This window comes from Acomys russatus, chromosome 10, assembly GCF_903995435.1.
Source record: "Acomys russatus chromosome 10, mAcoRus1.1, whole genome shotgun sequence".
NCBI lineage: Eukaryota > Metazoa > Chordata > Mammalia > Rodentia > Muridae > Acomys > Acomys russatus.
The window spans coordinates 9,109,349-9,126,033 of NC_067146.1; the positions used below are offsets into that span (position 1 = coordinate 9,109,349).

Genomic DNA, 16,685 nt, shown 5'->3' on the forward strand with positions numbered 1-16,685 from the left:
TTAATCCCAGCACTGGGATGGGGCAGAGTGGAGTAGCCAGGATACTGTCTGTCTGGAGCATCCTGGACTGTGACTAGTTTAGCTGAAGTAAACAAAGGTGACTCCACATTTCATGAGAAGCCTAGTCTCAAGGGAATAAGGTGCAGACCAATAAAGGAGGACACTCAACACCGTGGTCTCTGCCCACAGGTACACGTGTGCACACACTTGCACATACACATGTATAAAGCCACATACACGTAGGCACACACACATGCACGTATGCACACACAATGAAAAAGAGAGAGAAATCCTATTAATAATTACATATTAGAAGCATGTCCACTGCAAGCAAGAATTTTTCTGTCACTCAAAATGATACTGCATATTCCCATCCAAGTAAAATTAATAAGCAAGAGATAAAGAGGAAGGTGGAGCAAATGAGATTTCAATTTTTAATAGAGACAAACTTTTCTTAGCTATAAAAACTATGATTGTCTACATTCAAAATTAAGGAAAAATCTGCAAATTTATTTTTCAAATATCCTATTAGGATATTTTAAATTATTCAGCAAAATTATGAGGTTCAAGCTAAACATGAATTTTTTTTTACTTTTTATTGGTTCTTTGTGAGTTTTACTTCATGCACGCCAACCTCACTTATCTCCGTGTCCCTTCACAGCTGTCCTCTGCCCTTGCAGCTTTCCCCCCAAAAGAAAATGAAAAATAAAATAAAATAATTTTTAAATTAAAAAAGAAAAACAAAACACCTTACCCTGGCTAACTCCCTCAACATTGCAGCCAGCAAGGGCAGGGTCAGCACTTACATTCTCATGCCCTCAAGACTGGCTCCCCCCAGGCCTTCACCATCAGCCCAGCTCCGCTGTGTTGCCCAGGGATGTACAGAGTCCACTCTCCCAAGCACTGCAGCCAGCAAGGGGTGGGGCCAGCTCTTTCACTCTCAGGACCTCAAGGCCAGCTCTCCTAACAGCCTCATGTGGAAAATGAAAATTTTTAAGCCTCCCAGGAGGCTTAATAGAGAATGTAACAGAAAAAAAAAAACACTCAAAACAATCAATAAAAACAAATGTAGAACTCGAGCAGCACCTAATAAAAGATGAGCAAGACACTTAAGTTCTATAAAATTAAATGAAGACGTTAGCTCAGATTTATGGATGAGAACACTCAATAAAAGGTGCACATTCTCCCTAATTCTATAAATGAAACAAATTACTGAGTAAAATCCTAACAGGGCTCTTAAAAGAAACATATAACCTGGTTGTAAAGTGTAGGAAAAAAACCAGGGCCACGAAAAGCCCTGCTAATATTGAAGATGAGCAAATAATCAATAACTCCATTGCCAGCTATTAAAATAAAGAATAAAACTACAGTCATAGAAACGGTATGGTATTCGTCCTGAGAGAGGTAATGGTATAGCAGAACAGAAGAGTGGCTGATTATACATCCTTGGGATGCCAGCGTGGTGGCACACTCATATAATCCCAGCACTCTGGGAGGCAGATTCAGAAGTATCTTAGTGAGGTTGAGGCCAGGCTGGTCTACAAAGTGAGTCCAGGACATCCAAGGCTACACAGAGCAACCCTGTGTGGAAAACACACAAAACAAAAAATAAAACACAAAACCTTGGGGTTCTTTACATTGTTTGCAATTTTTATATCACCTGAAACTGTAACAAAAATAATAATATAAAAACATAAAATGTTTTTGAGTCAGAGGATGGAGAGGTGGCTCAGAGATTAAGAGCACTGTCTGTTCTTCCAAGATCCTGAGTTCAATTCCCAGCAACCACATGGTGGCTCATAACCATCTATAACTGTGATCTGATGCCCTCTTCTGGCCTGCAGGTGTACATGCGGGCAGAATACTTAGTATAAGAACAATAAAGAAATCTTTTTCAGGCATTAGGGAAAGGATGTATTATCAATAAATGCTAGAACAAATGGATATTAGTAAGAAAACAACAAAACTTAGTTCCCAATGAAATAAAATTTTAAAACATTCCAAATATCTTATTAGAGTCAAGTTCAAAAGACCAATCTATAAAATATTAAATCCTTCAAATCCTCACATTCATAGTAGGAACAAATTCCTTAAGAGGACAAATTCCAAAAAGAAGTGAGTAAATAAATAAATAAATAAATAAATAGCTAAGTTAACAGCTTTAAAATAGTTATTAAATGCTATAATAAAACATAAGGAGAAGCTACAGCTACAGGATGTGTGCAAGGAATTCACAATCAGAAAAAGATGAGTATCCACTCCTCTTCATGTACACTAGTGGGGGAAAGAAGTAAGCCAAGAAAACACAGACAGTGGGCAGAAGAGCCTGGGGTGGCTCCCACACAGAAAGATGCGCAATACCATTACAAACACTAAACTAACACAGCGCCTACCAGGCATTTTTTAAAAATCATGTAAAACTTACAATCTAACAAAAACAAGGGATAGTGGAGAAATAAAAGCTTGCCACTATTTAGAGTCATCTATAAATCTTAGTAAAACCACTTTAAAAAGCAACTTGGGTGTGACACAGTGACACATGCCTATGCTCCTATGTAGACACAAAATGATTAACACAAGGTCAAAGCCAGCTTGATCAAGAAACAAACATCCAAGTGAGCCAGGACTTCACAGGGAGAGCCTATGTCAAGACAGAAGAGAGGAGAGAGGACAGAGGGGAGAGGAGAGGAGAGAAGTGAGAGGAGAGGAGAGAGAGGAGTCAAAAGAGGAGAGAGAGGAGAGAAGAGAGCAGAGAGAGGAGAGCGGAGAGAGGAGAGTGGAGAAAAGAGAGCAGAGAGAGGAGAGCAGAGAGAAGAGAGAGAAGTACTTAACAGCTTTTTCCCACATTTTGAGACCTGATGTGTTGTTAAAACATTGTTTTTACTATTATCTGATCACTTCAAAGTGAAAAATGACCACCAGGACACTTTCTAAACCAAATGAGAAAAAGGAAAAAACTGAAAAACATTCATTCTAAGACAGAAGCACGCACGTGCATGTGCACACGTGCACTCACACACTAATCCAATATGAGCCACACAAATTTTCATAAAGATACAGACTGAAAGTAAATATCAAAAATCAATATACCTAGCATGTGGAAGGCAAAATCAAGTGGGTAAAACTATTTTTGCATCACACAAAGTAGTTAAATCAGTCATAAAATACAAAGGTCACTATATATTAATAAAGATAAGAATCAATCAAAAAATGAGACCATTAGCACTCACTAGATTACTCAGCAAGTAAAGCTACTTGCCACAAAGCCAACTGACCCAAGTTCCCTCTTAGAACCCACATGGTGACAGCAGAGAACCAATTCTAACTTCCACATGTGTGCCATGGCATTCACATACATGCACATACATTTAAAAGAAGACAACTGTAAATATATATTCACCAAATGTTGGTGTACTTAATTTTACAAAACAAACATCACTGACATAAGGAACCAGATACAGCTGAATATCAAATGCACTTAACAGATATCTAGTGTACTCCATCCAACAGGTACAGAAAGATGGAAAAATCAGATTCTAATCAGAAGTCTATAGAAGTTTCTTCAAAACAGAATATAATATACACCACAAACACATTATTAACAAATACAGAATAAATTCTTGTATTTACTCGGATCACAATGGAAAAAGTTAGAGGCAGTAGCAGGGAAACTACCTGAACACATGACACATTCTTTGATAACATGAATAATTGAAGAAATCAGGGAGAAAATTCCTAGAATCTAGTGAAAATAAAACTACAACTTACCAACTCCTTAAGGTTACTTTAAAAGCAGTTCTAAGAGGATGGCTTATAGCTATGTGTTCTCACATAAAAATAGATAAATCTTTAAAAAAGAGAGAGAAAGAGATAACAAAACAAAAACCAAAAAAACACACCTCTGGGTTTTAGCAACAGGACAATGAACCACGCCTGAAATAGGTAGACAGAAAAAATAAAGAGCAGGGCAAAATTAATCTAGTGCAGAGTAAAGGAGAAGCCCTGAGAAGCAATGAAACACAGGCAGGTGAGAGAGAGACAGAAGGAACATCTCACAGAAATAGAATTAGAAGTAAAATGAGAGACATTACCAGGTGCCAATAAAATTTAGAAAAATTATTATAGAATTCTTTGAAATCCTAACTTTTAAAAAAGGAAAATCTAGAAGAAATGAATAAGTTTCTCGACCTACAAAAATTAAGAAAAGAGCCAGGCAGTGGGGACGCATGCCTTTAATCCAGCACTTGGTCCTCTTACCGCTCTTTGCTCTTCTCTTCCCCTCTCCCCTCATGGCCCAGCTCAGTCTCCCGGTCATGTTACTCCCAAATATCTACAATAAAGACCTGCTCTTCAACCAAACCTAGGAGCGGCCATTTCCTCATTTCATTCACTAAGGACAGAAGTAATCTGAAAAGGACCCTGCAATTTTGGTAAGCCAGAACTTCACTGTTTCATACATGTGAGTTCTATGAGGAGATTATTTCATGTCCTCTTATATTGGAACATACATTTCCCACTTCATGGTGAGAGAATTCCTTAAATGCCATAGCTCCAATTCTTAAAATAAATATTAAGTCTCAGATAAGATTATGTGAAATAAAATGCACATCAAGAAAACAGCAGCAATGAGGAAAAAAAAACATTTAATTTGTGTTCTCTTTTAGGTTTTATTGAGTGACCTATGCTATACCAGGAATGAAAGAATTAAGAAGTCCAGTTTTGCTACAGTCATGATCACAGCAGCCTAGCAGGACATGAATCAAATGAGTCCAGAAGCCACAAATGTCGCTGGAGGGCTTGCTCAGTCACAGGGCTTCAAAGGCACTTTGCCAAATGGAAGGTTATCCTGGAAGTCCAAAAGCTTAAACCAATATTTTTACTATAATTGCTGGCTTTTCTCCCAATCTATCTACCTAATTCTTCAGATAAACTACTGCATCTAAACAAGACATTAGTTGTCCCATATGTTAACAAAATACTGTAATGACAAGACAGGCTTACAAAATGCACCCTACACAAGAGCAGAGCCAGCAGAAAGGTGAGTTCCAAGCATGGCTATGTCGGGTGAACATGAACCCAACACTCGTTCTCTCTAGAATCACTTTCTATATTTATAAAATTATTTCTGAAATAACAGCTGATTAATATCTTTCTGTATATTACTAGCATAAGATTTCCCTTTTAAAAAGGGAGCATGTTCCCTTTACTCTGCCTGCTTGTTTTGAATACCAATCTTACGAACAAACTCTTCTTTCTGTCAGTTCTCCATGATCTACTCTGTTCTTTAGCATGCCACTTACACGCTGATTGATGTGTAGTAGGAAAACCATCCAAATTCCAATTATGTCTTTTAATGTTATTTGCTTCTACCCTCAGTTTTGCAATTTCTGAGTACTTTATTTAGCTAGATAGCACAAAGAACCTTTCTTACATATATGACCTTACACTTAAGCATAATGAATATAAAGATGGCAGTCCTAACGGCAGCAACAGTAGCAACTACCCTAAAGTGACCTCATAGCACTAGTGCATCCACTGAACAACAAAATGCAGCTTGCAAAGCATCACGTGCAAACTATGATAAGAAAACTTCTCCACGAAAAGTCACAATTGCACCTCTAAATAGGGCATCTGCAAAATGACTCATTCACAAGCAATCAGAATTCTTATTTAATTAATAATAACCTGAACATTCTCAGGAATCACCTCCAACCTTAATTTATGGCACCCCAATGGGAAATCCGTTCTGCCTGGGGATTCCCTACTGGAACTTCCTCTATAAAAGTGTCAGTTCTAATGGATTACACCCTCAATCCTACTGTTTCACAAGATGAGAGGGGAGCTTTAAGAGCCTATGTTAAATTCCCTGCTGAAATGTCTATTACCTTCTCAGTTGACTTGCAGAGTACTTCACAAATAGAGGCTAAAGACTTGCTGTTCAGTACCAAGAATTAGACAAAATTTCTGCCCTTTATTATGGTATATTTCATCAGCCCCCAAGCTTTTATATGTACTTAGTAACATTTTATGTAGTCTCTCAATAATGTCTCTCTTCTTCACTTGGACAATCTCTTTTAATAATGTGATTCAGATTAATAGAGTCCTAAGGACTAGAATGGCAAGGACTTAAAAAGATTTCACCACATAACTTCAAAACGTCAATTTTTTACGCGTCGGTTTCTAAGGCCGAAATCGGCACTTAGGGTGAGCAGAATAGGGTGAGCAGAAGGACGGATCCCTAAATATCCAGGCATGAGCCCCAAGGCTGAGAGGAGGCCACCTGATGGCAAAGGGGACCCTACAGATGGATAACATTAAAGACTTTGAGGAGGTAAGCCTGAACACCCAGGTGGGTGCAATGCTACCACAGGTGTCCTTAAGCGGGGAGGAAGAAGGCAGAAACGTGGCCAGAGAACTGCAGTGGGAGAGGAATGTCACTGGGCAGCATTGCTGGTTTCGAACAAGAAGGGCCATGTAAAGTGACAGCCTCTAGAGCCTGATGAAGGCAGAGAAAGAGTCCCCACAACCTTCAATAACAGAGCCCTGTAATGCTCTAATTTGTGCCCAGTGAAACTTGTGTTATGTACTGTTTTGTTTTTCCTAACAGTCTCATGTAGTCTGGGCTAGCTTCAAACTCTCTTCGCAGCTGGCTGACCAGGATCAGCTCAAACTCCTGATCCTCCTCCTTCTACATGCTGAGTGCTAAGATTTATTGCACAGGCTTGTGCACCCATGCTTTGTATGTGAAGGGCAAAGGTCAACATCAGATGTTATCTTCTATAGCTTGCCACCATTTTTTGGTTTTTTGGTTTTGGTTTTGGTTTTGTTTTTGTTTTTGTTCGTTTGGTTGGTTGGTTTTTTTTTTTTTTTTTTTTTTTTTTTTTTTTTTTTTTTGTTTTTTTTGAAACAGGGTTTCTCTGTGTAGTCTTGGTTGTTCTGGACTCACTTTGTAGACCAGGCTGGCCTCGAATTCACAGCGATCCGCCTGCCTCTGCTTCCCAAGTGCTGGGATTAAAGGCGTGTGCCACCACGCCCGGCACCACCATATTTTTAAGGCAGGCTCTCTCACTGAAGCTTGCTATGCAGGGCTAGACTTGCTAGCCAGTGGGCCCGTGGCACCTACCGCTCCATGCCCTTCTTCCAACTCTGGACATACAGGCACATGCCACTACACCCAGCCTTTACATGGGTGTTCAGGAACCAGACTCAGATCCTTTTGTTTTGTTTTTGTTTGGTTTTGATTTTGGTTTTGGAGACAGGGTTTCTCTGTGTAGCCTTCGCTGTCCTGGAACTCACTGTGCAAACAAGGCTGGCCCCAAACTCAAATAAATCCACCTGCCTCTGCCTCCTGGGTTCTGGGATTACGGATGTGTGTCGCCACCACCCGGCCAAATTCAACTCTTCATGCTTTACCTGCTAAGCCATATCCTTAGCTCCTCATGTTAAACTTCTAACCTACAAGACCGTAAGATAATTAATAAATTTATTTCAAGTGAGCCATGTTTGTGAACAGAAAATGAACACAATACACAGCTTGCTTCTTTGCAACAACAACAAACTGATTTAAAAAAATACATTCTAGAACTCAGCTCCAGCACTGAAATCAAATGCTCTTAGACAACTGGGTAAATAAAGCCAATTACTAACCTGGCTGGGCCTCAGTCCCTCTGTATGTAAATGAAGCTATAATAATACACCTCTCAGTTAATTCAAGTAAAGCACTTAAAACAGTGCTTTCCACATAGCAGGCAATAAACACTTCTGACATGAATCAATATTAGACCGTTACCTTCTTTTCCTTCATGCACAGGAAAGTCATGAGATACAGAAAGTCAGTATCAAAGAGACCAGGAAACAAAACCCTTCAAAGAAAGATTTGTCCAGATTTCTACATGTGGTTTCCACAACGGCCCTGGCTCCACTTAAGCTAATCATGAGGTTCTTCCAGAGTTTCCAAATAACACCAGGGTCACTGTGGGAATATGACTTCCACTACATGACACTGTTAGTCCCAGGACCTGACAGAATAAAGTGTCCATCTGAAAGTAAAAGCTGCTTTATTAAAATAAATAGATGTATCAACCTATATTTGGCATTTTGGCTTATTTGCCTTATTTGAATGACCTATAATTTCTTTATAAGCCACTAAAATTTTTATTTCACTTGGACAATGACTCAGCAACATTGACCTAAATTAATATAAGCAGGCTATTTCCATTAAAGGTAAGTAAAATATGAATCAAAGCTAAATGTACATATTTTTTTCTGTAAAAGTAAATTTTTTACTTTATATTTTAAATCAATTAGTTCAGATTATATTTCAATTATTATCCCCTCACTTGTATCTTCCCATTACTCCCTCCCTCCCTCTTTCACTCTATTCCCCTCCCCTAGGTCTGTGGCAGAAGGGGACCTCCTCCCCTGCCATATGGTCACAGCCTATCAAGTCTCATCCTGGAGCCTGCTTATCCTTTCTCCTACTGCACAGATTTTATTTTATATTTCTGTGCTCTACAATACCTTATAGAAGTATCAAAAACTCAGAGAAAAGCAACACTAGGCTAGAAAGACAGAGAAAGGCCTTTTGAACTCTATGAAGAGGACTGAATACAAACCTCTGTAAGGTCTAATAATAACAACTAGTATAAATGATTTAGGAGAAATTGGAAACCAAATAAACCAACAAAAGAAAGAAAAAATAGAAAATAATGTGTATACGTCCATGTAGCTCATGTGGCACATTTGATGGTGTCGTCCCAGAGACTACGCTACACAGCCCCTTGCCCTCTTAGCCCTTGCTGGTGTGCATTTAACCCTGGCTTTGTGCTATGTCGGCAGTTCATGCACTTAACATCCCTCGGCCTTACCATAAAGCCTGATGTTTTTGCAAGATAGCACTATCACCGGGCACAGTTGCTCAAACCTAAATAAAGAGCTGCACTTGGGAAGCTAAAACAGAAAGATTCTAAGTTTCAGTCTAGCTTGGACTACCCAGAAATACCTTGCCTCAAAAAAGACAAAAGAAAAACAAAAAGAAAATGTCAGCAATAGGAGGAGGGCTGAGCAGTGAATTAAATACTGCCTGTCAGCCTGCACACCTCAAGGCCAGAATGCTTGTGTACAAGAACAGAAACATCTCTGAAACTGTGCTCACGACCAGTGGACAATCACCAAACTCTAGTCTATCTCTGTAAGACCAACAAAAGCCTGATGCTTGCTTCTTCAAGCAAGCAGCCTGGTCTCTGAGCAATGTAACTTCTTCTTGGCTCACATTGGTCAGTTCCAATAAAGGAAGCTTGTCTATCATGTTCATAATAGATGGCTTGGACTCATTTCTATCTTTCTGTCATCTGATAACAAAAGAAGCAATAGAGATTATAACCAAAGAGAAAAGCATACATTCTACCAAGGAGCATTCAAATGCAAGTTTAGGAAACTGAACAGTTACCACTGAAATAAAATGCATTCACAGCTGGAATCTGCAGGCCGGCCAGTTAGCTGCCAGTTTTCACCCCCATAAGGCAACGGGTCCAGCCAATGGTTTTATATCTATTTCCTGCAAGGATTCCAAAGGACACATCACAAGATCCTATGGGTCTTTTCCTGGCTTTCTAATATACTATTTTTAAAAAGGGGAGAAAAAAGAAAAAGAAGAAACTTACCACTTGAGCTTCCAGCAGTAGAATACTGAGCGGCATCAAGGAATTTGCGTGGAGTCGGAATGTTTGTAACTTCAATGAGAGGACCGGGAGAGACATCTTTGCCGTGAGAACTGTGGGGAAAGCAAGTTGCAGTTACCACTTTCTCCCAAACCAACTGAAGTCCTATTCAGTGTCCAGACCCCAAACACCTCACAATGCAGCAGCTGCCACAGCTGGAGACTTAAAATATCTCTAAGAGTCCCAATTGTTTAACACAGCTACTATAAGGATGTTCATCTCGTAATAAAATTGCATCGAGCAACCATCTGACCGCCTTTGTGCCTGCACTGAAGACTACTTATAAGTAAATAAAGTTCAAGTGACACCATGACATGATAAATAAATGAAGGTTTAATAGTATTAAACCCTCACTTAAACTTATGTTCTTCAAGTCATTTTTTATTTTTATTTTTCAGGAGTTTACTCCTTTTCATTTTCTTTAAATGACTCATAAGTCTTGATAAATTGAGAATCACTATGAATCACTTAATTTCTCACACAGACTTACTCAGCATTACTGTTTCAATAAAGCCTAGCCCTCATCATCTAATTTGAAGATACTAAAATAAATAAGTTGGTTATAGATGGCATAAAGATTATAAACAGCAATTATATTTTCAAGGTAACTCCTTAATTTACATCTGCAGCTTGGGTTCTGGCCACAGGAAACAGAATCCTCTAGCTACACTGCCTGGATGGCACAAGTTTCGCGAAGTCCAGCCCAACATTACAAGCTACAGTTCTCACTTTGCTCCAGCCCAAAACACAGCAGCAGCAGCAGCAGCAGCAAATCATTCACAACCTAATTCCTTAGTAGGAGAGCAGGCACAAGGGAAGGGAACAGCCAAGCCCACTAGAAAGACTTCAGACAAGATGGAGAGGCCGATGGCCCAATGGGAACAACATCTGGAGCAGTGGTTCTCACCCTTCCTAACGCTGCGACCCTTTAATACGGCGCCTCACGTTGTGCTGACCCAGACCAGAAAGCTATTTTCATTGCTACTTCATAATTATAACTTCATACTGTTATGAACCGCAATGGAAATATCTGGCATGCAGGAAGTCTGACCTGTGACCCCTGTGAAAGGGTCATCTGACATCAAAGGGGGCATTGATCTGGACCCTTCTCCACCGTAACATTTCCCCACCCTCCTCCCATGATCTTTCTGGAACCAAAGCAGTAAGTTTAATTCTCTCACTCTCACTCTCCTTTTCCTCCCTTTTTACAGTGTTGGGGATCAAAGCCCCTGCTAGATGAGACGGTTACTTCTGAACTACACCCCTGCATTTTTAACAACAAAGGGCTATTATTTGAAAACATTCTATTAAAGAGAAAAATAATCACTCATACAGCACTACTTTTACTCCAAGATAATGCCAAATGGTCCCTTATCCTGGGACATGGGGAAAGCATGGCAGCCACTAACTTCTCCATCTTCACTGACTAAGGTGAGTGGGGACCATTATCCAGATAATTTCTGTAATATGTTAGGCTGACACTGTGCTCAGTGTTGACTATGAAAGTGGGGCTAAGTTAAAGCATGCATCACACATTCTAATCGACACCATCACTCCCGGCTAATGTGAAACTCAATTCAGGTACATAAGGAATAGGAAATGAACTGGGATAGTTATTTCCAATTAAACCTTCTCTGTGGGGATATATATATATATATATCGTTTTAATTACCTAAACCATCCTAAGTAAATACAGCACTCTGTATGTCCAATGAAGTGTTGTTCATTGTTGTTTTCATTTTTTGGAAACAAGGACCAGGGCTCCTCCTGAGCATCTAAAGCACTGAGCTGCAGACATGTACCACCATGACTCTTCCTATTCCCACATTTTTTTTATCTTAACTCTTCTTCTACCTGTATTTTATTTCTAATTACAAAATAAAGTCTGCACTCCTCCCTCACCCCCAAATACAAGGGCCACAAAAACAGGATAATCGCTGAGGAATGTAGTTCTGCTACTGAGCAATTTTGAAAAAGTTAATTTCAACTTTAAATGACGGGCAAATTATATACATACTTTATAAATATTTAAAGAACTGGAAGTTATTTGTATATCAGGATAAACAAAAATATCAATGAGCAGAAAAATAAAGACTTATATATCGCTGCAATACTTCCTGTCGTTTCTAAAAATAAACCAGTACAGGTTATGCCTGCGTGTGGATGCTGCTATGTTTGCACTGAGAGGGCAATGGTAGTGCCTGTGTACAATCACTGGTACATACTGGGACACACTGCGAGTATAATAGTGCATACGTCTATCAACGCAGATGACATGGGATTCACTTTAGATCATAATCTATAATTATTTTTGCAGCATAAACCAAAAATATATTTTTGATAAATACAGCATAATAAATAACTTGTTACTTTAAAAATGTAGCTACCAAACTTTATAATGAAAGCCAGAAGTGCCCTCAAAACTCTATTTACACCTAGTATTCTCATCCTCCCCCCTTCCTCTCCCTCCCTCTTCTTCCTTGCCTCCACCCCCCTCCCCCCCCCCCCCATCCCCCATCCCCTGGCTTGCTTGAGGGCTCGCGCGCGCGCTCTCTCTCTCTCTCTCTCTCTCTCTCTCTCTCTCTCTCTCTCTCTCTCTCTCTCTCTCTCTCTCTCTCACACACACACACACACACACACACACACATACACACACAAACACACACACACACATTTCCCCTTAGGCCTCCGTTTTCTCCTCTGTAAACTCTAAATTCAAGCGCAAGCAACTCTGGAAATGATTTCTAGGGTTTCTCTTAGACTTCTTTTTTATTTTGGAGGGGGTTTGTTTGTTTGTTCTGAGATAGATAGCTCTGACTGTCCTGGAACTCATTATTTAGACCAGGCTACCTTCAAACAGAGATCCACCTGCCTGCCTCTGCCTCCCAGGTGCTGGGATTAAAGGCATGCACCCCCACATCTTGGATTTCTCTGGAAGGACTTGGTTTCAGAAATTTCAGAGAAAAGACTCTGCACCTATTCATTTACTGACTACAGATAGGACGGTCAGCAGAGATGCTGGGGCTCCTACTGAAGGTCACAGCAAATGGACCAAGTTCTCATTTCAAAACAGAGAAAGGCCTCCCCTCACCATGTATCAGAGACAAAATTGAAAAGGTATTAATTAATTTCCTCAATGGTCTTTGAATCTCTGAGAGTTATTTTAGAAAACAAAATAAGTAAAAGACTACTCTCTTGAAGATTCTAATGAGTAAGAATGCTCTGAATTGTTTTATTTTTTTAAAAAATGTGAATAGAAGATACTTTTTTAAAATACACAATAACTTTTACTTTCATTCCACTCAGAATCCTCCATAGCTGAGGTGGAAACACATCAATTATTGGTGTGCATCAATATGTATTGAGTACATAATAAACAACACAGTACAGGATGACAAAACTAGGCAGCATCCTAGGCTATACCTCGACAACCAAAACAAACTGTCACCAAAATTTACCCAGATCCCACTGCCACTATAATTTATCCAAGGACTTTCTGGCCACAAAATAACCATCCAACTTGCTAGGATCTTCTTTAATATGTGTTTGATTTTCAAATCTATGAAAACCGATCTTCCACTTTTTTAAAAGAACAGTTAGAAGTCCTCTAGCTTGTAAAGCATTGGGTGTTAATTATACCATAGTTCTGCTCCTTGGCTTTGTAATTGCTAATCTGTAACTCTTGGGTTATCACATACGGGTTCACCTATTTACAAAGTTCCCAGGTCCAGATTTGATTGTTGAAGGCCGATGGGAGTGCGATAAGCTTTGCACTATCTAACAACTAATATAGTTACCTCTATAACTGTGGCTGGTACAGTGGCTGTCAGAGGAAATGTTCATAAAAGTTGGCTAAATCAGACTGAGCTGTCTAATATCCATCAAAGATTAATATAATGAAAAATATAATATAATGAAATCACGGATGTAGTTAATTCTAGAATTCAGAGATCTGGCTAAAAATACTGAAAGAACAGCGAATGATTTAGAAATCAGAAAACACTGAGGGAAAAGAAAAGAGTCATGTATTCAAGAGACAGATCAAGGGTAAAGATATAATAATATAAAATAGAATGGAGCAGGGGGTGTGGTAGTGCACGCCTTTAATCCCAGCACTTGGGAGGCTGAGGCAGGCAGATTTTTGTGGTCTACAAATCGAGTTCCAGGCCAGCCAGAGTTACACACAGAGAAACCATGTCTTGAAACAAACAAACAAAAATGAGTTGTTTATATCTAAGAAAAGAGAAAATAAACAAAAATAAAACTGAAAGACAAAAACGGATATAAACAGGTAAAATACAAAGGACAAATAGAAAATGAATACAAAATAGCCCACTAAAATGCTTCTGCAGTAACTATCAAAAGACTTGACTCAAGTCTGTCCATGTGCTCCGTATACAGACCTGTACACACATACCAGAAAAGACACACTCGCATACATGCTACTATTCATACCTATGACCCCAGATTTTCCTTTAAACTGTAAGACCTCATTTCATTTCAAAGGGAAAAAAAACTAAAAATCATCAAGAATAATTATTTTTATTATTAAAATAAAGTATGCTCGTGGGTCCACAGGTAAATCCTCTCCTGTTCTTCACTCCCCACTTGTACTTTTTACAAGAATCAATGTTTCCCACATCCCTTCTAGGAGCTTTCTAGGTAACTACAAACATGCTCATATAATACATGTTGCTTTCAATTTGATTTAGGGGTCCAATAACACATCTCAGAAATCTTACGAGAGGTCTTCTCATTCATTTCACGCTGCTGTGGTACACAAAACAGATATATAACCCAAACAACCACGCTCTTCATAATGAGCATTAAAGTTGCATGGAGTTTTTGGAGGGAGTAAAAGAGCTGGTTTGGAGGATTCTCCCTTTTTCTGGGGAAGAGGATATGTCATTTCATTCTTGAGAGGGGGTCGCCAAAGCTAGGATTTCAGGCATGCCTCACCACACCAGTCTTAGTTATGTGGGATTTCATGTTGTTTATAACCATAATGTCCATCAAACATCCTACAACGTATATTTTCATAAACGTAATATTTTAAATAGGATGTGAACCTAGAAACGGAATCCTATGGCTAAAGAATATGTAAATTTTTATTTTCCAAAAAAGCATATTGGTTATTCAACTAAGGAGAGGCAATTATTCATTTCCCCCACTCTTATCAAAACAGCATGCTATAAATGTCTTTAGCTATCTGATGACCAAAAGGCCATACCATACTTGGTTTCTCAAATCTGTATTTCTCTAATCATAGTAGTCTGAATCTCTTTAGGTTTGTTTAAATCTATGAATTAGATCATTTCCCTTTCATTATTCTGAGAAGTATTTTCACATGTTAGACACTAAACCTTAATACATATTTTTTAGTCTATATATAACTTTTACTCTGCTTTACTGTAAATATATTTTAAGTTTTGAAATAGATAATTTAACATTATTTATTAATTGTCTCATTGCTTAGAAAAGCCTCTGCACATATTTTTATATGTTAAAGCCTATCAAGTTTTATCATATGATTTTTATATCAGGCTAGATCATTTAGTATATAAAAAATAGGCATGTAAATTTATTTTCTTCAAATCAACAATTACATCAAACAAAGTATTCTAAATACTTTTCCTATCCCCTCCTGTGCTGACCTGCATTAATGCCAAATAAATAAGTACTAAAGCTCCGTGAATCAGAGGGTTGGTTTCAGAACTCTACTCTGTCTAGCAATGTTTCTACTTGCATTCTGTACTGTGTTCTTTGAGTAGCATTATAATACACTTTAATGTCACGTGAGGAACACTGCCCTCAGAACTTCCTTTCATTTTTTTATAACTGTTATAACTCACACTTCTAAGTAGAATGTGGAGAGCTATGCCAAATTCTGCCATGTCAGAAATCCCATGCTTAGGCTGTATGCTGTGACCTTCGAGTTTAGACCTTTGCCTCATGAGGTCTTGGGTTCTAGGCTACCCTTGGACTATTTACCTTGCAAAGAAGTAGGGAAGTCCCAACTGGGAACCACCCAGAGGATCAAGGAAGTTCTTACAGGGAACTCCTCAGAGAACTAGGAAGTTCTACAGAGAGCGATTCAGGCTATTGTATTCTTGCCTGGGGGTTAGGGTGAGTGGGATTAGAATAGATCCTATTGACCTTGCTCTATATATATTCTTACTAGTCAGCAAATTTCCAGACCTGACGCTTGCGTCTCTGTACCCCACTTCCCATCCCCACCCCCTCTTTCAGGTGAACCCTGGTTCGATTCGTCCTGCGGGCCGGGAGTTTCAAAGACATCAATTGGGCTTAAATGGAACCAACATCAATGTGTTGAGAGCATGGCAATCTTCCCATTTGTTCATTTCTTCCAAACACTTATGACTATTTTATACCTTTACTAAGTCTCTCTCCTCTCCCTCCCTCCTTTTTCCCTCTCTTTCCCTCCTTTTCTTCTGCCCCCCTCCAGAGATCTTTGTTTTATTTATTTCTGTGTAATGTATAATGTATACACCCATGTATGTGAGGGTGTGTGCTCAGGCATGTGGAGGCCAAACGTTAATGTCAAATGTCTCCATCTTCTGCTTTTTGAAATAGGATCTCTCATTGATCAGAAATATCACTTCTTTGGCTAGGCTGACTGCCCAGCAAGTTCCTATATGTTTGTCTCTGTCATAGATGCTGGGGTTCACATGTGCGAACAAAAGCATACACATCCACACACACACATACATACATACATACACACATATATACACATACACACACACATACATGCACGCATGCACACACACAATCTGGGTTTTATATGGATGCTGGGGATTTGAACTTGAGTCCTCTTATTCTCATAGCAAATGTTCTCAGATACTAAGCCATCTTCCTAGCTACAGTGCTGTTGTTGCTTGTGGGTTTTTTGTTTTGGTTTGATTTGGTTTTTTGGTTTGGTTTTGGGTTTTTTTGTTTGTTTGG

At 39.0% G+C, this 16,685-nt stretch overlaps 1 protein-coding gene across 1 annotated transcript in view; it reads right to left on the bottom strand.

The window, feature by feature from the left end:
- Positions 1 to 16,685, bottom strand: part of Exoc4 (exocyst complex component 4) — a 741,149-nt gene that overhangs the window by 660,718 nt on the left and 63,746 nt on the right. Inside the window, exon 5 of the mRNA XM_051151762.1 lies at positions 9,663 to 9,772. Within this exon, the coding sequence (XP_051007719.1) occupies positions 9,663 to 9,772 (110 nt within the window). The remainder of the gene's footprint in view (positions 1 to 9,662; positions 9,773 to 16,685) is intronic.